Source organism: Sturnira hondurensis, unplaced genomic scaffold (genome assembly GCF_014824575.4).
Source record: "Sturnira hondurensis isolate 20B ecotype Veracruz unplaced genomic scaffold, ASM1482457v3 Scaffold0024822, whole genome shotgun sequence".
Classification (NCBI taxonomy): domain Eukaryota; kingdom Metazoa; phylum Chordata; class Mammalia; order Chiroptera; family Phyllostomidae; genus Sturnira; species Sturnira hondurensis.
Window position 1 is genome coordinate 290,133 of NW_028097453.1, and position 22,722 is coordinate 312,854.

The window sequence follows — 22,722 nt, forward strand, 5'->3', positions numbered from 1 at the left end:
GAGGGTTAAAGTAGATGGTGTGCACTCGAATGCTGGTTGTCGCAGGAATGGGCCCACGGGGGTGGGACTGGACAGAGGAGGGGATCTGTAGGTGCTGAGCCCCAGGGAGCAGTCTGTGGGTTGTGGGTTTTGGAGATGTTTGAAGGAAGAACAGAAATAAGAAGAGGACGGGTTGGCAGGAGCAGGGAGGTGAGAGGTGCAGCCGGACTGGGCAGCACACGGTTGGGGAGACGAAGGGCAGGGTGTCAGGGAACCCCTGACTTGAGAACTTAGTTTCTCCGGACTAGGATTTGGGTCACCTGCCAACTGTGAGACTATGTGGCAGGGGAGGGGGAGGGCCAGCTGAGTTTGTGGTGCCCCTGGGTGTCTTTTCCCCCACTGTCCCAGGGCTAGAAGAGAGGGCTGGAGGTTGGAGCAACTCTGGCGGGGGGTGGAGAGGGGTCAGGGTGGGCGCTGAGGACAGGCAAGACCTGGGAACCCCAAGGGTGTGGGCGACAGCAGAGTGTAGTCCAAGTTTCCGGGGAAAGGAGGAAGTAGGAAGGGAAGAGGGATGAGAGGAGAGGGGGGTGCTGGCCAAGGGGATCCCTGGAAAAATCACCCAGCTACTGGGAGACATCTGTGAGGTCTTCTCCAGGCTCACTCAACTTGAAAATGAGATAAAAATACTGTGCTCACAAATTTACCTGTGTCAGACCACATGAGGACTTGACCCAGGAGACCGTCGACAAGTGGGACTATGGCCGGCACAATGGCGTCCCCAGAAGTATCCCTTCCCTCATTCACCTTGGACCGCTGGGTGCCTGCTTAGTGTTTGAGAAATCAGCGCGTGGGGTCAGGGAAGACCAGCACTGAGTGGATTGCTGCCCGATGGTTAGGCGGAGCCCCACCGTCTCTCTAGTGAATGGAGGTGAAGGCGGTGCCTGCCTCCCAGGTCACCCAAAGCACCTGGTGGCACCAAAGGCTTTCGGTGCCTCACAAAGGCAACCTGCCCATCAACACAGCTGGCGGTTTCCCCGCTTCCTGGGCTCACTTCCACACCCCCTACTAGTGCTTCCTGGGGTCGCCTCCCAGCGAAATCCGGGCCCTGGAATCTGCGTCCCAGGGTCAGCTTCGGGAAGGGCGTGTGAAGGGCGTGATGGAAGGAAGATGCTAGAGTGCTAGGCCGAGGGCTTCCAGACGGACGCCCCCCCCCAGCCCCAGGGCAGGATCGACCACTGAGATGGCATCTCTCCACAGGGCTGGCCCTGGCAGAACAGACACCCACGTGGCCCAGTTCCCTCCCGCCGCCCGGTCCTTTGGGCCCTCCCATACCTGATCTTGCTATTCTTTCTCTCCGTCCTTTACTTCCTTTCCTGAACCTCTTATTTTCTTCTCTCCTCCTCTCCCCCCTCACAGAGTTAAGGACACTCTACACCCCAAATGTCCACTCATGTCCCATGACGCCATTGTGACGTCACCGTGCATTAGCCAATGCCTGCCCCCCGGGCCAGTTCTTGGCCTTGTGGGGCCACCACCCTTCATTGACAGGGAGCAGCGGCCGCCTCCTGCAGGCCCCTTCACCCTCAGGGCAGCCACCGGAGCATGGGTCCCTCCTGATTCTGCTCTCTACCGATGTTCCTCACGGTCAAGCTCCTCCTGGGCCGGAGATGCAGTGTGAAGGTGTCGGGGCAGGAGAGCGTGGCCACGCTGAAGAAGCTGGTGTCGGAGCGGTTGCAGGTGCCCGAGGAGCAGCAGCACCTGCTCTTCCGCGGCCAGCTTCTGGCGGATGACAAGTGTCTCTCCGACTACTGCATCGGGCCCAATGCCTCCATCAATGTCATCATGCGGCCCCCGGAGAAGACGGCGCCCGCCCAGGCCCTCCAGCCCCAGCCCCTGTGGCACCAGCTGCGCGGGGTCCTCGCCAAGCACTTCGGGCCCCAGGACGCCAAGGCGGTGCTGCGGCTGCTGAGGCGGGAACACGAAGATCGCCTGCGGAGGATAAGCCTGGGGCACCTGGAGCTGCTGGCACGGGATCTCCTGACCAAGGAGGAGCTGCCAGAGGAGCCAGGGGAGAAGGAGGAGTCTGAGGCTGTGGCCTCAGTGCCCAGAGAAGAGGGGGAGGGAGTGGGGGAGGCGGGGACTGACCAGTAAACCAGCCATCCTACTCATTTGCACATTCAAATTTGCCCAGCCTCCTCCTTGTGTTCCCTGGTGCCTCCCCACTAGTGCCTACTGATGTCGCTGTCTCCTTACCCCTCTTTGAAACTTGGAAGCAGCTGGAGGGCTTTTGGACCCCTCCATCCTCTCTGTGGTTCCCCCTTGGAAGCATGGAGTGAATCCGCCCATCGCCACCCCCTTGAAGGGGTTTCGATGACCCCCATGGGCAGCCCAAAAGTGTGGTCAAAGGCTGCCCCCACCTCGTAGACTGGGCACCAGTCTGGGCTAGGCGGTTTGCCAGGCACATCCAGCGCCCGTTTAGCGCCCTGTTAGCAAAGCTTTAAGGCTCTAGACAGACCCTCCCTCTCCTCTGGAACAGGAAGGTGATGTGGGCTCACTCTCCTCCAGCCTTGGGCCCTGGAGCCAACCCTCTGGCCCCGACAGCCGAGAAGGGGGATGGCAGGAAGCTGCCCCTTGCTCCCTGGGTCAGGCTGCCCCTGCTGTCTGCCTGCTTGTGCCTTCACAGCTTTAGGGTTAGGGACCACCAGGTGGGAGTGGAAGGAGAGCAACTACTGTGTGCCGGGTCTGGAGGTCTCAGGGAGATGCGTGCAGACCAGGAGCAGCAGGAAACTGAGACTCGGGTAGAAAGGGCATTGTCACCCCCTCACCAGGCCCAGCGTGAAAAGAGCCATGTCCCGTGTCTGCCCCAAGTCACCCGTCCACCGCTGCCATGGAGGCCCCCTTACCTGCCCCACACTGTCCTGGCTCCCACAGGGCAAAACTGTACCAGTCAGGGTCCCTGCCTTCCCAAGCATGCAGCCCAGATGGAGAAACAGGGCATCGGAGACAAGCAAAGCAGCAACATGGAAATGGAGGATGGCCCGTGTGACTACAGGCCCAGGCGCCCGCCACCGCCTCGCAGGGTGCTGGGCCTCGGTGGGGAGGGCCTGGGCCTGCCCTTTCCTTCGTTCTTGGTGTGGGAGAGTGGCCCTTCTTAAGTGGAGGAGCCCCCACCCTGTGTACAGGGGGGCAGGGAATTCACTAAGACCCCCGTCCCTGGCAAGGTCCCAAAATGCTTTCACTGTGGTGACTCCATCCCCGGTGAAGAAGGCAGAGGGAAGGGGACAAAGTAGTTGCTGGAGGGAAGCAAGCCAGGCTCACATTACCATTCTGTGCCGGACCTTCAGGGCTGGGTTCAAGTCCAGGCCGAGCCCCGCCCTTGCCTTGCTGCATGGCCTTTGTTCCTCCTGCCCAAGGCTCACGGTTTCCACCTGTTGACTCCGGCTCACTCTCAGAGCACCCACTTACCCCAGGTGTGGTTGAGAGTTAGATGCAAACACTGTACAACTGCATGGTGTCTTCCGGGGCAAGGTGAGTGACAGGCAGGGAGACCCCGGGAACCCTCTCTCTGGCTCTGCAAGCTGCTTAGTAGTGGTCTTCCCCACCCCCAGAGTGAGAGACACCCTCATTCACCCAAGGACCATCTTCTGTTCCCATCAGTCAAGAGGAGAGGACAGTTGGGGCTTTCGAGAACAGAAGTGACCTTTCCTGGGGCAGGAAGGACTCTGTCCTGGGTGGCTGGAGCCAGGCTGTGGGAGCCCCAGCCTGCCTGGGGTTCCCCAAAGGGTCCTGGTCCCTGCCTGCTACCAGGCCTTGCATCCTCCTCGTCAGAAGAGGCCTCCCGCTGGCTCTGTGCCCCTCAGTGCTGGGGCTGTGCCATTCGCAAGGGGGATGAGCCCATTATCTCCACATTAGGGGAACTAATAGCCCATTTCCCAGGAAAACTGTGAGCAATAAAAGTAAGTGGGCCGTTTTATTTCCTTTGCAGAGAGAAGCTGGCCTGAAGGGTGGAGGGGCCTTTATTTTTCCCTCTGGTTAGTGGGAGAGTCAGTACTGGCTGAGAGCAGCCCCTCCCCTGTTTCTGTCCCCAACGCCACAGCGGAGCAGGGCTGCAGCCCCAGACCAGGGGGAAGGAAAGCTGTCCCATCCTTCTGTGCCTTGGCTGCCTCCTGCCCCTGACCCCACCCTCCCAAGCCCCTCCCACCTCAGCTCCTGTCCCCACAAAAGCTGAGGCAGGATAGGACGCATTAGCCCCTGGAGCTTAGTGAGAACTTGTTTGTCACCTCTCCCAGGGACAGGCCTCCTCAAGACTGCATCTCCCACTGTTGGGGGGCAGGCTTTGTCCTCTCCTGGATGAACTTGGAGGTGGGGGGGTGTCTACGGGGAGGCTGCAGGCAGAGCTGCCCCTCATGCTCCAGCAGTGGGTTCGAGTCCCACTCTGTGCAGAGGTCCCCAGCTCGTGGGCTGCCTGCCGTGGACAGCCTCCTCTGTGCCCAGGTCCCCCGTGTCCCAAAGGTGGATTTGAACCTGTGCCAACAAACCCGCTGAAGGCTCTCGGTGCCCTTTGCTGCTGTCTCCACTTGAGGGACGGTGGGTATGACACTCTTGAACCTGAGGCCCATAGCACCTCTCTCCTACCAGGGAAGGACACCAGGTCCCCACAAGTGACAACTTTGCTGAAGCAAGAGGCCACCCCACCCGGTGTCCAGCGTTGTGCCCACAGAGCAGCCTGGTCTCTCCCGGCTCCATCCTGTATCCGCGGAAGGCTAACCCCCTAGGCGCCCTGGTTCCCAGAAAAACAGTCTGGTTCCTGCGTTATTTCATCAGTCTTTTATTTTTAATTTAATTTTATTTTTTATCCTCACCTGAGGGCTTTTTTTAAAAATTTGATTTTTGGGAGAAAGGAAAGGAGAGAGAGAAATATTGATGCAAGAGAGAAACATCAATTGGCTGCCTCCCCCAACGTGGGATCGACCAGTAACCTAGGTATGTGCCCTGACTGGGAATCCAACCTGCAGCCTGTTGGTTGTGGGACAACGCTCCAACCAACCGAGACACACCTGCCAGTCCATCAGATTTTTAGTCCTCCATTAATATACATGGATGGTGGCCCTAATATGTGCTAAGGACTGAGCTTGGTGGCGGAGGAAGGAGCCTGTCTCCAGAGAAGGCAGGTTAGGGAGAAGTGCGCCCCCTGCTGCCCAGGTTTGACAAGCGGTGATGTGCCGTTACCCAGTGATGTTGCTTTGGCCCATCGTCCCGAGTGATGGGGCTAGGAATTACTCATCAGGATAAAAATTCTCGCAGATCTTGGAGAAGGAGAGGGTTTAAAATGTTCCAAGAGCCCCAGAGAGTCATAGGTCCTCCCCACATTCAGAGTGAGGGGACCCCACTCTGGACATTGATTGGAGGTCTGTCTGCCACAGCAGGTGGTGACTGTGTCATATACTTTGCGTGAAAATCACTGGTGAAGTCATGAGTGAAATCACGGGTAATGAGCCAATTAAAATGTCAGGTTCAGACCAGGAGCTGTGGGAGCACAGCTGAGTCTTAGGGAGGCTTCATGGAGGAGGCGGCGTTTGAGCATGTGTAGGATGGAAAGGGATCCCGAGGGACTTTTCTTGACACCCAGAGGTTCCCACGTCACAACTGGAGACCTGTTGCTTGGCTCAGCACACTGGCCTCTGAACTTGCTGGGTGCCTTGTGATGCACAGACAGGGAGACACACCTCAGGTGCGTGGCCACAAACACGCAAGCGCCCCAACTGCTCACACCCACCTCGTGGGGCCTACCATGGTGAAGCTGGGTTTGCAGGAAGGCACTGTGGGCTTTGTCCCGCTTCAGTGCCTGGGTCCAGACTGTGCCTTTCAGGGCTCAGGCTGCTGGAGCCCAGCTGGCCCACCTGGCTCGGGGAACTCGGCTGGAAGACCCCATGCAGTAGGTTCAAGGGCAAACAGGAAGGCTGCAGACGCAGGAAGCTCGAGTGCTGTCGGGACTTCGAGGGCCGGGACCAACTGTGCTGTGTGTGAGGCAGTAGCACCTGCCTCTGGTCATTGGGACAGAGGTGTCTCTAGGATATGTAGGGACATGCGAAGGGACACGTGGGACACGTGTCTGTGTGCTGGGCGGCTGTTGGGCTTGCAAGGGTGCCTGCATGCATAGTCAGCCCATGTCTGCCTCAACAGAGACCCCTTCTCTGTGGGGTCTCTGCAAGGTGGCACATGCTGGCCTTCCGGGTCCCTGCCCCAGACTGGGTCACTCTACCTGTGGTCTGAGCAGTCCTGGGTGGTGGCCAGCCTGTGGTGGGGCCTGGCCGCCCCAGGGCAGGGTCCAGCACCACCAGCTGTCGTGCTCGGACCCAGCTGAAGTGAGAGCAGCTGCAGAGCCTGGGCCCAGGGCCCTCGGAAACAGATGGTGCTTCCTCCACCGTCTCGTCCCTCCTTCCCCTTGGGTCACCTTTCTCCTCTTCCCGTCTTTCCTGCTTTTCTTCCTACACCTCTTCTCCCTTTCCCTCCCCTTCTCTGTGGCCACACTTTGACTTTGTCATGGGACATCTGGGTGCTTCCTTTCAGCTCTTTCTCCGTTCCTATGTCCCCTGCAACCCAGCCCCGCCCCCTTCTCCCCCCTCTCATTCCTTTCGTCTGTGGTTGCCCTTGTATTAACACCACCAGCTTTTCTCCTGTCTTCTAATGTCTTTTTCTCTTCTTTTTATCCAGATTCATGCGGTGGGCAGGCGTGGACAGGAGAGACCCAGATCCCACTACCTTTGGGTACGTCCCCACCCCACCCTCACCCCCGCATGTGCACTACTGATCCTTAGGTGCCTCTACCCGGTCCAGGGCTCAGGTGCCATGCAAAATGGCCTCATGTGCACATATAAACCTTAAAACAGACCACAGCCACAGAAAAAGCCCAGACATCTGGGGCTGCTTACAGACAGACATGCTGCCGGGCAGGTGGGACTGGCCAGGCACAGTCGGTGGTGGCACGTGGTGGCAGGAAACCACCTCTCACAACTGCGGTGGCCGGCACTTCAGGTGCTAAGTCCCTGAACTTCCCAGCCCGGCTCTGCCTTGCCCAGCCCAGCTGGCACGGGGCACCCTCCTCCTCCTGGCTCCTCCAGAGGAGCTACCAGGCAGCAGCTACTCAGCCCTGGGCTGTAAATCCCCCTCTGGAAAGGACTGCAACCTGAGGGGCTGGCAGGAAGCCCCTGCCTCCAGCCGACCTGCCCTGCACCCCCTCCGACAGCCTTTCCCATCACCGTGATTTAAGGGCTCCCTCTGCCCTCGTGGACGGGTGATAAATCTGAGGTAACTACTGTCTGCTGGCGGGCTTTAAACCTGTCACAGCTGTAGTGAGTCCCCGTCTGCCCGATGAGATGACCTTGTCAGCCAGCTGCCCCCGGAGCAGTCCCAGGGTACCCCTGCCGGGATGTTATTTATGAGCCGCAGACCCCAGGATCAAAGCCCCTGTCCATCAGAGAGGGCAGGGGGAGGGCCCTGCTCGCATCCAGACAACCTCAGGCCACTGCTGCTACTTCACCTTGAATGATGCTCTTTAGTCCCCTCCTACTTTGCCTCCCTGACCCACTCTGAGTGCACACCCCCTTCCTTCCACACACACGCACTAGCACAGAGACTGGGGGGGTGGGGGAGTTTTGGTGACAGAGTCCGGGTAACAGGGAAGGCTCCAGCACCTGTGTGTCTCCCCTGAGCCCAGCGCCAGTGCTGGAGTTGGGGACCTAAGAGAGGGCAGTCACATCCTTCCCGGTCCCCGAATGGAGCTCAAGTCCACAGGTCGGGTGTAGGGCAGGGGGAGGGCTAATGCCGACCCGGAGGAGTTGGCCTTCCCGGCTGGACGTGGCTGTGCTGGGCGATGCTCAGGCTCGCAGGCCTCTGGAGAGAAGCTGCTGCTCGGTAGACGCCCCCGGGGCTGTGGGAAGAGCGAGTGCTCTCGGGGCACCAGCGGGAGCCCTCGGCTGTCCCCAGGGAGCCCTGCTTGGTTAGGCTCCGTGACCCTGTGGGCTGGGCTGGGCTGGGCTCTGCCCTGGAAGAGCCGTGCACCCCAAGGGGAGGGTCTGTTTGTGGAGGAGAAGCTCAGAGGGGAGAGCAATTCATGGCGGAGAGGTCCTGCTGGGGGTGGGGAGTGGGGTGGGGGGTTGCAGACGGCGGAGGATGGTGGAGCTGGGGTTAAAGGGACGGCGGAGGGCCAGAGCGGGAAAGATACAGGGACGGGAAGGGGCGCAGAAGGTAAGAGTCTCATCTCCAGCCCCGGGGTGAGAGAACTCACATTTTCTTTATTTTGTTAAAATAGCTTAAATGCTCCCTTGTCTTTATTGCTACCGAGTGATGAAAAATTTGGGAGGAACCCCTGTCACTTTCCCTGGGAATGTTTTACTTCCTAGAAGATTAAGGAGAGCCGACACGTGGGGGTGGGGGGTGGGGATGTGCCGGGAGGTGGGGGTGGGGTGCGGCTAGAGGTTGGTAGGGGCAGGGGTGGGGGCGGGGATATCTGCCTTCGACAGCACCCGCCCTGGGTGTCAGAAAGCCCCAAGCGCAGGCTGGGCTTCACGTCCTAGGGGTCCTCTGCCCCTTTCACGCCAGTCCAGGAAAGACCCTTGGACGTCTGAGAGTGGCAGGAAACCTCTCTCTGAGGACCACGCGCCCCAGAGGATTCTGGGGCCCTGGTGACACGGACTGCCTGCAGGCCCCAGGCCACTGAAGAACTCAAGACCTCAAGACTTCAGCCTCTCCTGTAGGAAAGGGGCAACTCCTAAGACCTTGGGGGGAGGGGGGAGGGGGAGGAGAAAATGAGATAGGAAGGCGGTCTTCCCGGGAGATGAGGATGTCACAGCTCAGTGCCCGCAGGAACCTGGACCCCACACGCAGGCACTGGTCCTGGCTCTCTGGGCCCCCTGGGTGTTCCCAGCGCACTGGGGCCAGGGTGGGACAGGGCTGGTACCTTGAACCTTGTGCCCCCCCCCCCCCCCCCCCCCCCCCCCCCCCCNGCCCCCCCCCCCCCCCCCGTCTCAGGACACCGGCTGTTCTCCGGGGGTGTGGGGTGCCGCGGTCTGTCAATGGGGCGTTGGTGACCCTGAGACCTCTTAGCAGGCATCCTAGAGGGTCCCAGGGGCCAAACGTGATGTGGGGATTTGAACAGCCGAGGTCTCTGTCTCTTTCCCCGTCCCCGGTCTCTGGCAGGCGAGCAGCTCGTTTTTCACGGAGCCGCGTGACTTTCTTGACTGTATTTTCAGCCTCAGTTTGACGTCAGTCCCTCGCTTCGTCCCCAGGGACAGGCTTTGTACTTTGTCAGGCCATCAGGGCTGGAGCCTCCCCATCCCCTCGGGCCTCTCCTGTTGTCCCTTCTGCCACCTCTGGCGGTTCCCTGGGCAACAGTGGGCGGAGCTCCCTGAACGAGGTGGGGGGAGGGGGCGGATGTGGAGGGAGGAGGGTCCACCCGGTGCGTCACCTGGAGAACTGGAGGTGGGGGGGGGCTGCCCTGTGCATGCGAGGGTGGAAAGGGGGCGGGGCGGAGCCAAGCAGGTTGGGCCGGAGGTGGCTTCTCTGCCGACACTCCCTGGACCGGACCCTGCCCGGGGCCTCCAGCGAGCCGGGGAAGATGAGGCCATGGGAGGGCGGAGTTGGGGGGCGGGGAGATGGAGCAGGACGGAAGGAGTGACGGGTAGCGGCAGGGGTGACGGGTAGCGGCAGAGGCGGGAGAGCCGGCTAATGGCACAGTCACTAATTACATGTGCCCGGGGCATCGCTCTCCCATTTATTTCGCTCCTTTAATCCTTGTAACGACTTTGCTGTGGATGTCGTTCCATTTTCCACAGATGGAGAAAAAAACCTTTGCAGAAAGACTCCCCTGGGCTCACAGGGCCCGAAACTCCGCCCAGCCTGGCCCAGGCTTTGGCGGCAGTCAGAGCTGAAGGGCAGACCCTGCCCCCAGAGCTGAGTGCATAGGCATCGGACAGTGGCTCCGGAACACTGTGTTTGGGGGGGGTCTCCAACCTCACCCCATTTTTAAAGATTTTAAAAAAGATTTTATTTATTTACCTTTAGAGGGGAAGGGAAGGAGAGAGGGAGAGAAATATCAATGTATGGTTGCCTCTCTTGAGTCCCCTGCTGGGAACTGGACTGCAACCCAGGCATGTGCCCTGACTGGGAATCGAACTTCGATCATGTGGTTCTCAGGCCCACGCTCAATCCACTGAGCTACACCAGCCAGGGCCCCCCATTTTAACCTAGACTAGGGCTCTGTCTGTGCCAGGCACCCCAGGTATAGTCAGGAGACCTCAGTTCCAGGTCCTGCAGTAACATCTACCTTCTGTGTGACTCTGATAGTCACCTAACCTTTCTGGGCCTCGATGGCCTCACTGTCTTGGATCCAGTAAGTTTAGCACGTCCTGGGCTGACCTCATCTTCTCTGCGAACCCCCACATTGGGGGTGCAGACCCCCATGCTGCTCATCCTCCCACTCTCTCCGGTTAAGGTGGCCCTCAGCCCTCCCCAACCAGAGCCCCAGAGTCCCCCTTCACACCCCTCTCCCCTCACATCCTGTGGATAATGTCTCCTGGCCCCNTCTGGGCCTCGATGGCCTCACTGTCTTGGATCCAGTAAGTTTAGCACGTCCTGGGCTGACCTCATCTTCTCTGCGAACCCCCACATTGGGGGTGCAGACCCCCATGCTGCTCATCCTCCCACTCTCTCCGGTTAAGGTGGCCCTCAGCCCTCCCCAACCAGAGCCCCGAGTCCCCCTTCACACCCCTCTCCCCTCACATCCTGTGGATAATGTCTCCTGGCGTTTGGTCAATGCTGAGAATTGGTGGTGGTGGTTCTTCTTACCAGCCTCTCTTCCTGCTTTGAAAGTTATCAAGTGATCTGAACCCAGAACTTGGATACAGTCAGATTGGTGAGCCTCACTTCTCCTGTCTTCACTAGTCCCCCGGGACTGGGGCTGAATTCAAAACTGCTTCTAACTGCCACCCAGTTCCCACGGCAAGGCCTGGGGTCAGGTTCTCCTGGCACCTAGGGGTGGCACTGTGTCTCAGTGGTGAAGCATGTGGGCTTGGGACTCCCATCTCAGTTCTGCTACTAACAGGCTGTGTGACTTGGGCAAGTCACTGAGCCTCTCTGTGCTGCGGTCTCCTCACCTGTAAACTGGGACCGATGCTCAATACCACACCTTGTTATGAGACTTCGATGAATTTATACACACAACATGCCTAGCACAGCACCTGGCAAAAACAAGCACTTGGCAAAGATTACCTTCTGCAGCTATTGCCTGGAACGTGATAACGACCTCCCAGCGGTCTCTCTGCCCCCAGTTTCGTCCCCTCCCATGCACTGTCCACTCAGTGGCCAAATGCTCTGTCTGCTGCTCGCATCTGCGCACAGCTGCCAGATAAAATGCAGAGTGCCCAGTATACATTTGGCTGGATATCTGGTATTTTTTATTTGCTAAATCTGGCAACTCTACTTCCCATGCTTAAAAATATTCCCCTGTCCTCCGTGAGCTTTAAAATAAAACCTAAGCTTTGAAGTGTGACATTCAAGTTCTTTGTGATTCAGACCATTGCCCTCTGCGTTTAATCTTTCCCCTCTGTATTTCTTGCCACCCCGCCCCCTCATCTTATGCTCCAACCATCCCCAGCTGCCTTCTTGGAAACCCCAAGGATGAATCTTAGCACTTTTTGGAGCTGGGAGGAACCGCTGGCTACGTCTTTTAGAAAGGTCAACGGCCTGTCCAAAGTCGCACAGCAGTAATCGAGGCTCACACCTCCCAGGCCAGGGTCCTTGCTCGGACCTCAAACTTTGGTCCGGAAATACCGAATGCCGCCATGAGGCCAGGGGAAGACCCTTTTGGAGCAGCAAACATATTAGGTTTAAAATCTCTGGGCTGGGAGGACGAGTGCAAGCTTCATTTAGGGTTTGGGTGGGTGAGGGAGGCTGGAGTTGCTGGCCCCGAACAGTTTCCAGGGTCTGCCTCAGCAAGCTGCCATGCTTGGGAGGCTTTTGGGGGGCCGGGGTACAGACGGATGACCTGGCAGGGCTCGGGTAAGGAGTACCTCAGGGCATAAGGAAGTGCCTCTGAGACTGGGGGTGGAGGGGGAGCAAGGTCCTGTGTGCAGCTCTGTTGCTGTGCACCGAGTTCAGCCTGGAATGGTAACTCATTTCCCCAAATCCAGGCAGCTGGGAGTGAGGGCAGGTGAGGCTGGTGATTCTAACGTGGGCAGACTGGTCCTGGCTGGCCCAGCAGCCTGCGGTGGCTTCAGGGACAAACACAGAGGGAAGCCATCACAATGGGACTGAGGGACACCTTCCCCATGGGGCCCCTAGGCAGGTCCCGCTACTGTGCAGTCACCCCCATCCAGCTTGAAGTGAACCCATTTCTCGGCCGGGTCCCTGGGAAGTTCTGGCTCCGTGACAGCCCCTCAATGAACACATCTCCTTTCAGTGCTGGGAACTTGGTCCCAGTAATTGACTTGTATGCCGTCCAAAGACTGCACATAACCAGCCCAGAGCGGTGCACCATCTTTAGCAAAAAGATTTATCACGGGCTGTGTGGCAGCTTCCCATTTGTCTGGCGCAGAAATAGGAGCGACTCTCCTTGCCAGGAGTCAGTCTTTCTTTGTCTCCAAAGCAAATTCCTCCATGGTTGGAGACGTCCTGGCCCCGGTCCCGACTCCTTCTTGAGACTCAGCGCGAACAGCAGGGAGCGAGGGAGAAAGCAGAGCGCTGGGTTTAGGAGCCCTGAGTTCTAGACCTGACTCTGCCCCCGGCTGGCCCGTCGCTGTGTGTCACAGTGTCCAACCCCACTCACAACTCTAGGTGAGGAAATGGATTTGCAGAGGTTAGGGACTTGGACGAGGGCGCCCACTCGACCAGTCAGTGGTGAAGGTGAGCTTTGGACCCATTTCTAGCTGACTCCAGGATCCGTGGTTTTTCTGCCACATCACAGTGGCTTATACACTCACGGGACAGAGTGAGAAGATAGGCAACGGTGAGGACGCAGGAGCCGTGGAACCTGGTGGGCTTGGGTTAGGTCACCCTCAACACCTTTCCGCTGTGAGACCGAAGATGAGCCTCTCGTCCTCTGCTGGTCTCATGCATGTTAGGTTCTTGGTACAGCAAAGGGTGCCCCAGAATGGTAGTTCTTGTTATCGCTGCTATTAAAGGCGGGGTCCGCCCTGTGCGGAAGGAAGGCACCATGGCCAGTTGCTGGTACTGGCTCCAGAGTCGCTCTAGGACCTCTTGTGGGCTGGAGGGGACCAGGCAGGACAGCGGGAGACAGTGGCATTGAAGCATTGAAAGGGGGCTTTGAGGGACAGAAAGGCTTCTGTTGGGTGAAGCCAAGTGGGAGGAGCTTCGAAGCAGACTGGGCGGAGCCCAGGAAGGCGCCAGGTGGGAAGACCCAGCAGAATTCTGGGAGGAGTGGCCACCCACCCACAAGGACTTGCACTTCATCACCCACCTGCTGGAACAGAGGCGATGGGTTTTAAAATCATTTCTGCATGCCAGCCACTTCATAACCACTGTCTCCGATGTTTACAACTGCTCTTCAAAGTGGGTAACACTGTCCCCTTTTTCAGGGAAGCAGCTGAGGCCCACAGAGTCTCAACAAGCTCCCCAAGGCCACGGGAGTGGGGACAGAGCCAGGACTGAGTCGGGTCCATCTCCGAAGCGGCGCTCTGCCCACACCCCCCCGCTAACACCAACCAGCCATGAGTGAGTCTGCGCTATGAGTCCAGCACAGGACTCATGCCATGGACTCATGGACTCATGGACTCCAGCCATGAGTGAGTCTGTGCTCCGAGCTGGGGGACGGTGATGGAAGTAGGGCGGCACTGTCTCCGGACTCTGGCAGCCAGCGGTCTTGGTAAGCTCACCCAGGGCACAGCTGCGGGCTGGCCCAGCCTCCCTCTTCAGAGGTGGGGACAGTCCACTGTTTGGCAGGCCAACCCTCGGTGGGACAGGGCAGGTGGGCTGTGTCCTCAACTCCATGGAGATGGCACAGGTGACGCATAAGGGAGACTGAGCCTCGTCCTGGGCCACTGCGGCTGCCACCAGCCTCCAGTGGGTTTGCATCTCCGTGGAGGCCGCTGGACACCTCTCCCAAGGCAGGGTGGTGGCAGAGTCCATGGCTCATGTCTGCTTTTGTTCTCCATCTCCTTCAGGAATATTCCAAGGCGAGCATTTCTTTGTCTGTTCTGAATCCGTCTCCCCCTGGACCCTTGCTGCTAGGCACTTGAGTGCATGTGACTGGACTGCATGAATCAGCTCTGAGGTCCCCAGCGTCCTACCCCAAGGCTTGGCCGGCGTTTCCCCTCAGCCCACGGCAGCCAGAGCGCTGTCCCTCTGCTTGAACACCCAGCACCTGTGCCACCACCAGGCATGTCCTAGAGGGCCTCCCATCCACCTGCCAGGCCGGGCCCTCCTTCCCACCTCCCCCTGGAAGCCTTCCCCGACTTCTGTGACCCACCTTGTCTCCAGTCCCTGGAACACAGCTGGTGGTCAACACGCTTCTCTTCTGTTTGCTTCTCTGTGTGCACCTAAGCAGGCAGTTCCACCACGGCCTGACGGGCCTTTTCCTGCCTTTTCATCTCCTCCCCCAGCACCAAGCAAAGAGGGACAGAGAACAGAGTGCTGTTTGAAGGATTTAGATAGATGGGGGCAGACCTGGGATATTCTGATTTAAAAAAAAAAGATGTCCCTAGGTTGCCGAGGATGACTTCTGCCTTTGCTCACCTTGAGGGACTTCTCAGTGATTTCTCAGCCCTCTCTCCTCATTTGTCAGCAGAGGTGGGGGTGGGGGGCAGGGCTGAGTCCTGGTGCAGACTCACTGAGCTGTTCCCACCTGTCTGGAACGCCCCCCGGCAGCCAGCTGGGATAACCTGGGAGCAAAGGTACCTAAAGTTCCGCTCCCTGCTCCCCGGAGCCACCCTCAGCCCAGAGCCAAGCCTGACCTAGGTGCAGAGGAGCCTGCCAGTAACACACACCCCTTTTCTTGCCCTAGTTTTAGCAACTGACTTGCCGTGTGACCTTGGACAAGCCACTCTACCTTGCTGGGCCTGATATTCTTCATCTGACAGCAAGAGTAGTGGCCCAGGGGACTCTTAAGGTGCTTCCAGCCCTGAACCTCTGCTCCCCCGACTCGAACACAAGATGTCTATAGCTGCACAAATAAAAGGTCCCTCCCCTGACCGGCAGCTTGGGCAGATCAATGATTCTGTCAGAGCGTCCTTGCAGTCAAGCGAGAATTCTGCAGTCTCCCCCCAGGACCGCTGGCGCTTGATCTTTATTGTTCGTCTCCTTCTCCCTCTCCTGGCCCTCTTTCCAGCCCCCTCCACCCCGACCCCCCCACCCCACCCCCCACCCCAGGATGCGGCAACTTGCCATGAATGAAGAGTGGCTGGTCACGTGGCCTGGTCACCATGGCGACGGATCCCCGCAGCCGAGGTAGGCATCAAAGTCACATGAGAGCCCCGGAAAACTGGCTGAGGTATTTATAGAAGCAGTCTGGTGCTTTTATGGAAATGGGTCTATATTTGACTCAGGTAGGAAAGCTCCACGCTGGCCCCGGGGCAGGTGGGTTTTACATCTGGGCGGGGGCGCACAGCCCGCTCCCTTCCTCCGTGTCCTAGCCCCTCCCCTTCCGCGCCCCCTCCCAGCTGCTGCTGCTCTCACTATGCAGACCCCACCCCTTTGTGTTGACAAACAGGGCTCCCTCCCAACTTGGGAGTTTGGGGCCCCAGGGCGCTGGGTACCTGGGCAACTGGTAACACCCTCGTTCACTTTCCCCTCAGGTACCAACAAGAGGAATGTCCTTGCAGCTCCCAGGAAATGTTAGAAGATACTGTGATTACTCAAAGGCTAGGCCACTTCTTTTTTCCTTCTGAGTTTGGAGGGAGCTGCTAAACAGAGGAAGTATAGAGCAAGACTGGGAAGGGTCAGCCACTCCCAGAAAAGGGAGGTCATGCTCTAGGTAACTATTGGTTGTTGAGCGCTCCCAGGTGTCTGTTGTCTTGTCCAATGGTAGAGATGCTGCTGTCATCCCCATTCCACAGATGAGGACGCTGACCTGTCCTATTCTCAGTCCCTGCAAAGTGTGCCTGAAGGAGGGGACAGGGGACCCAGGAGAGGGCGGCATAGAGGGGCAGCCCAGAAAAGCAAGAAGAAACGCATCTTGCAATTTTAATGAACAAGTTATAAATGCACAGGCTCCAAGAAAAATTAAAACCAAGGTAAGTCCAATACCAATTTCCCTTTCCAGGGTCCTCCAGCCTCTGTCCACTCTGCAGAGGGAGCCACTGTGGGCAGTTTCAGGCATCCATTTCCAGAAGTCTCCCATTTGTATAGAAGCAGACAGAGATGTATGGACTACATTGTACACGGTACAGAATACGGGATGAAATCCCAGAGGTATCGGATGAAAGGTAACTCTTCCTCCTGTGCCTGCCCCAGCCATGCAGTTCCTCACCCCAGAGGCAAAGCACAACACCAGCTTCTTAAGTGTCGTTCCTTAATGGTTCCTGTATTTCCCTACAAGCACGTGCCTCCATCCCAAACAGCCAAGACCTCCCCACCATTTTGCACCCGTTCGATTCCCAGTCAGGGCACATGCCTGGGTTGCAGGCCAGTTCCCATCAGGGGACTCATGAGAGGCAACCATACATTGATATTTCTCTCCCTCTTTTCTTCCCTTCCCCTCTAAAGATAAATAAATAAAATAGTTTAAAAAACATTTAGAAAATTAAAAAATTAGACTTTTTGAAGCCAAGGTTCCAACTCGGGTGCCCCTGTCTAGTGTACTTTTGGTTCCCTATGTTACTAATTCCTGCATTGCCTTTCTCGTTGCTTCCGCTGTCTCCTTTTCCTGGGGTCTTGAGATGGTGGCTTGCTTCATTGATTTGCAGTCTTTTTTCTTTACCATATCCATCGAAGGTGATAAATATCCCTCTAAGTACTGCTTCAGATGCCTTCCTATGGCCCACTTTCATACAGTTGCTAATTTTGATACATCTACAATTTATATTAGTAGAAGGAGTATGGAAAGGAATCATATGTACTCCTTTGTGGATGGTCGAACCAATACTGTGTGTTAAAAATCGGTCTTTCCCCCACTACTTAAAATGTGATCCTCCTCACGTCCTCAGTGACGGGATCTGGATTCACTTCTGGATGCCTGGGCTCTGCCTCCTGGGTTTCTCACGTCTCAGACTTGCAGCTCGGCTGGCAGGAGAATTCCCGCCACGCCCCTCACTTCCCCTGGTGATTTCCCTGGCTAATTGCTTGTTTCTTTTTCCATGCGAACCTTGCAATCAGCTAGTCTGGTTAAAAAGAAAAAAAAAAACCAACAGCTCACCCTATTGTTATTTTCATCAAGTCCTTTTAGAACTATAGGTTAATTTAGAGTGAATTAACTTTAACACAAAAGAACATGTCGTTTCTTGTGTTCTGTTGTCCTTTGCTATCTCCCAGTGGCATTCAGGTGCTTTCTTGTTTTTTATTGTTGACGCTGTTCCACGTGTCCCCTATTTGCCCCCTTGGCTCCCCTCCACCTAGCCCCCAGGCCCACTCCCCCACTCCCGCCTTCACCACGTTGCTGTCTGTGTTCTCAGGCTGTGCATGTATGTTCTGTGGCTAATCTCTTCCAGTCCCTCCACCCCCTCCCCTCTGAGATTTGCCAGTCTGTTCCATGTATCCACGCCTCTGGTTTTATTGTGTTTGTCACTTTATTTTGTTCATTGGATTCCACACATGAGTGAGATCATGTAAGATTTCCTACACATCTTTTAAAGTTTATTCCCAGTATTTTTCTTTTTTGGTTATTGCTCTTGTAGCTGAAGCATTTCTGGTTTCTTCTCACCGGTTGGTATATTTGAAGGTTATGATATTTTACATGCTAATTTGGCATCCAATCACATTGCTGAGTTATGTTCTTTTTAGTATTTTTTAGATGTGAATTATGTTTTAAATGAAGCTCTCAGATTTAAGGGGAGAATGCACATTATATTGAACCCCTCCCCCCATCAACCCCAAGGTAAATGGCTGTTTCTTAATTCAGCTATTCAATTCAATTATTTCTTAATTCGGCTTCAAGTTTACACACAGGGTCTTGTCTCATTGAATCCTCACAATGACCCCATGACAACAGAGAACAGATTATTCCTTCCATTTTCCAGGTAAAGAACCTGAAGGTCAGAGATGTGAACTGATTTGTCAAAGGTCACTTGTAGGGTGCTGCTGGATCAGAACCCAAGTTTATCTGACACCGCACATCGTCACGCTGTCTCAGAACGAGAGATGAGGCCAGTCCTTTTGCGAAGTGGAGGGTCCGTTGGAATCAGTCCTTCGGGTGTGTCTTCTGTGAGTTCACGCAAGTGTGTGATTAGTTGGGGCTTCCCTACTCCATAAGGACTCCGTGGATTCAGAATCACTAGGCTGCTTTCGAGACCAGTGGGTCCTGGTTAAGGTCAAAGGCTGGCCCGGGGCCTGCTCCCTCATTGCCTCCCACGAGAAGCAGAGGTTTTCCACACACCGGGCTCTGCCTCCGGGACGTCCACTCACATTCTGGCTTTCTCTCCCACTTGTCCCTTGAGCCCGCAGCGTCTAAACAGCCTGGCTGGATCCAGGCCTGTGGGTCGGGGACACGGCGAATTCCATCATGAGCCTGCTCCTGCTTGCTCTTCATTTCCTTGCACTGGTCCTCTAGCTCCAGACGGGAAGCGAGAACTTGTTATTCCCAACCCTGCGCCTGCCAACGACGATTCCGTAAATGCAGCTCCGACTTCAGTTGCTTCTGAAACGTGGTGCTTCCGTTTGAGCAGCCATTGCACATCGTTGCTTCATTTTTTAAGCTTGAAATAAAGTAAACTCCAGTGATTTTTGTTACAAACTCCGAAGAAACTGAGGTTAATGGATTTTGAGAAGAAACAGCCATGTAACAGAATAAACTCATCTGTGCTGTTGCTACAAAGATTCTTACTTGAATCTTTGGAGAGAGAGAGAGAGGAAGGATGATAATCCCTCTTCCAAGCAACATAATACTCAGAGCAAAAATGGACGGGACACACCCCGTAGGTGCTAACAAGGTTCCCTTTTCATTTGGATGAAGGTCGCGGTGGTCTTCTCACCTCGGGGGGCTGCTTCAGGGCTTTTGTTGGGCTCTGCCCTGTACAGAGGAAGGCTGTTTAGCTCCTTTACACCTTGCAGGCTGTCCTCCGATTTATAACCCTGCCCTGGATGCGCCGTGAGCTGACTTACCTAAGCACTGGCCCCGAGGACTCTCCCCCAGCATGACTCAGTTGGATCTGAAAGTCCACCCATTGCATGTCGGCCGCAGCAGGTGGGCTCTGAGCGGCTGGAAGGGCCGCCATGCCCCAAGGTCAGCAGCAGGTGAGGAGGGCCAGCTGCCTGTGGTGTCCTGCGTCTAACCAGGGAAGTCCCTTCCTTATTCAGTTCTCACTGTTCCCTCCTTGCCACGTGGCTCAAGTCTGGACAGGTGACCCTCTGGACAGCCTGGCTTGCAAGGCAAAGCTTCCTCCGTGGGCTCCAAGTTCTGTTCCTTCTATAGAGGACCCCAGGACAAAGAGCCCTAGCCTGAAGCAGCCCCTTCAAGCTCCTGGCTCAGCTGCTCACTGTGTCACCATCATCATCATCACAGCAGCAGGAATGTACATGTATGAGGTCCTTACTATGTGCCAGGCTGGCTGTGACCAAAGTGTTACTTGGGGAATTCCCATTTAATAGTTAACACCGGTGAAGGGGGCACTATTACTACTCCCGTTTCACAGGTGAGGACACCCCAGCCCTGAGGGGTCCCAGGCTGGTACTGAGGGGTGAGGCCATGAACCACGACCACAGGGACCGAGCACATGCACTGTGCTACCTACTGCGCTGCACTGACAGGGACCGCGCTGCTCTGTCCCCCTGCCTCGCAGGACCGAGACCTTACGTCCTCACTCATTTCCTGACGCAGGACTGAGACTATGGCTTGTGACTCCAGGAGACTGGTGAGGCACCATGTAGCCAAGTGGGGGCCCAGTGGGACAGCGAACCACCTTTTGTTAGGGACGGTGGCCCCAGGGCAGGAAAGGGGAGTAAGGAGTCAGAAGGGCCAGGGACGTGGGCCAGCTCTGGAGACGGGGATGCTTGGGGCTCACGTCTCACCCCCAGTTTCTGTTTCCCCCAGGGAGTCGCCCTGGCACCTGCGCCTTCCTGCAGGTAAAATCCCACCATGCACAGGGACTGCTTCGATCCTTGGAGGCCCGGGGAAGGGTAACGTCTCAAAGAACCGTGGTGAACCTAGCATGTCTTCTGCAGATACGCCATGCTAGAGGTGGGTGGGGGCTTACCAGCTGGGCTTTGGGCTTTGCGCCGTACATGGGCGAGGTGGGCTCATGCTCTTTGCTGATTGAACACAATTCGTCAGGAGGATGGGGTCTCTGCGACCACCTGCTGTGGGCAGAGGCCCCTTGACTGCTTTCAGGTCAGGGGTGGGGGGGTTCTCAAAGGTGTGAGATCAGCACGTGGGCCAGACCTGCTTGCTACGTCCATAATTATTCAGCAATTACAGGGCTGTTCTGGTTACTTATTGCTGTGTTACAAAACACCCTGAAGCTTAGTGGCTTAAAACAATAATTATTTTTCTCTCTGTCTCTCATGGTTTCTGTGGGTCAGGCGTTTGGGAAGGACTTTGTTTGTCTCTGTTCCATGCGGCACTGGCTGGGGAGGCCTGACCGGACTGGAGGAACCGCTTCCAAGATGACCCCTTCCCATGGTTGGCATGGTGGGGCCGGCTGGGGGTCAAGAGCACAGCCAGGGCTGGGTTCCTGTCTGAGTGGGCCTCTCCTTGGGCCGCTTGGGCTTCCTCACAGAATGGGAGTTAAGTTCTAAGAGCAAGCATCCTGAGAGAGAATGAATGGACGCTACCATGGGCTCACGGCCTGGGTCTGGACACAGTAGACCCTGTAGTACTTCTCTCATTCACGGGGTCACGGAGCCCAGCTTCAAACGAGGGAGATACAGGCTTCCCTTCTTGGAGAGTATAGTCAAAGGATTGGGCGGAAGGCTCTGGAAAAATGGATAATTGTGCCATGTAGAACAAAGGCAAGCTCATAGCTTCTTTACCATCTGTGCCTTTAAGATACTCAGAAACACAGACTCAACTTAGGTGACCAGTGTCCAACCTGTGGAGTGTGAAGGGCTGCCCAGCCTATAAGCTTGGGCTGAGCGCCTGCTGGGTGCAGGTCACTATGCTGGGGACACGAGGCATGGGGGCATGAGTGAAGAGGGTCCCGCCCTGTAAGCATCGCACTCTGACATGGTAGGCAGGGCGTAGACATATGGAGAGGGACCTGCCTTATACAGACAGCCCTAAATGCTCACGTTTAGAGCAAAGACTTGGGACCAGGACAGACCTCACTCTCTGACTTGGGGAGATTATTTAGACACTAAGCCTCAGTCTCCCCATTGGCAAGGTGGGGAGATTAATAGTACTTACCTCATACTGTTGATGTTAAAACAACGTCACTTAAATATATTTCTATAGGCCTGGTAGAAGGCAGAATCAGTGTTCTAGATAGGCCACTGAGACTGGAAGCTTCTGGAAGACTTCACGATGGAAGCCTTACTTCCTGTTTCTATCCCAGGGTCTTCAATAGGGTCCCCTGCCTGCCACCCACGGGTGCCTTTGGCCAGGACAACTACAGGGCCTCTGTAACCCGTCCGTGGGTCTGGACACTGCGGACGGCCTGTTCCTCTTCAACCCTGTCCGGGTCTCCCCGCCCCTCGGCTCTTCCTCTCTGTCCCTAGTCCTGACCCTTCCTTACTGCTCCCAATTCTGTCCTGCTGTCTTCTCCGTGCTTCCCCGGAGGGCTCTCTTTTCTGTCTGCGTCAGGACCCCATTCGTGCTTGTGACCCCGTCTGTCTCCGGTCCACGCTCCTGGACTCGATAGCCACGTATCTAACTGCTCTTCATTTATTCTTTCAGAAAATCTTTTCTTGTCCCTTTTTTAAAAATTGTGTTATTGTTTATGCTATTACAGTTGTCCCATTTTCCCCCTTTGCTCCCCTTCACCTGGCACCCCCCTCAATCCCTCAGGCAGCACCCCCATGTGTTCCAGCAGGTCTTTATGAGAGGCCGTTCCGTGTTGAAGCTGGGAGTGGTCTCTGCCCTGTGGAATGTACACATCAGCCGGGGGGCTGCCACACCATTCAGTACTGAACTACCAATGGGACAAAGGCTACTAAGGAGAAGAAATGTCCACTCAGGAGGCTGACCGAATTCTGATCCTTGGTCGGGAGAGGCTGAAGAATTAGGGTCCGAGGCAAGGGGGCGGAAGGCTGAGTCAGGACGGAGTGGGCGATCGGAGAGCTCGAGAAAGCCAGTGTCAGTGGTGGGCTGCAGGGAGCGTAATGCGGGATAAGGCTGGGGGTAGGGGGCACCTATTCAGGAGGGGGCAAAACTGCAAGCTTGAGAAGGCTGTGATCCTCCTTGTGCTTCTAAAAGAAGAGGCATGGATGGCTTATTGTTCCAGAACTATCCTTTTAGGGTGTTTGTGCAGCAGACAGCTCTGGAAGCTGGAGACAGGGTCACCCCAGTGGAGGACAGGTGTGTCTGTGGTCCAGCATAATACCGATGATATGCGTAACAACCTCGGGGCAAAGGCTGGCAGGTTTGCTCAAAGCCTGGTGTAGGAGGTTGGGGTTTCCTAAGCTCAGAGTTCCCCTGCAGGTGCC

General features: G+C 56.4%; 1 protein-coding gene and 1 long non-coding RNA gene across 2 annotated transcripts; both read left to right on the forward strand.

Annotated features, from left to right (window-relative positions):
• The first annotated feature begins 1,487 nt into the window (after positions 1 to 1,487).
• On the forward strand, positions 1,488 to 2,130 carry UBL4B (ubiquitin like 4B). The gene has a single exon (XM_037038792.1). The coding sequence runs from the start codon at positions 1,612 to 1,614 to the stop codon at positions 2,128 to 2,130; it is 519 nt and encodes a 172-aa protein (XP_036894687.1). The 5' UTR covers positions 1,488 to 1,611.
• A 13,353-nt stretch (positions 2,131 to 15,483) lies between these two features.
• On the forward strand, positions 15,484 to 16,177 carry LOC118982032 (uncharacterized). Its single transcript, XR_005065458.1, has 3 exons — positions 15,484 to 15,536; positions 15,786 to 15,952; positions 16,047 to 16,177. It is a non-coding gene; the product is annotated as an uncharacterized LOC118982032 (long non-coding RNA).
• The last annotated feature ends 6,545 nt before the right edge of the window (positions 16,178 to 22,722 follow it).

Excerpts from the sequence above, each read along its gene's own strand:
- UBL4B (XM_037038792.1), top strand. The coding sequence starts at position 1,612 with ATGTTCCTCACGGTCAAGCTCCTCCTGGGCCGGAGATGCAGTGTGAAG.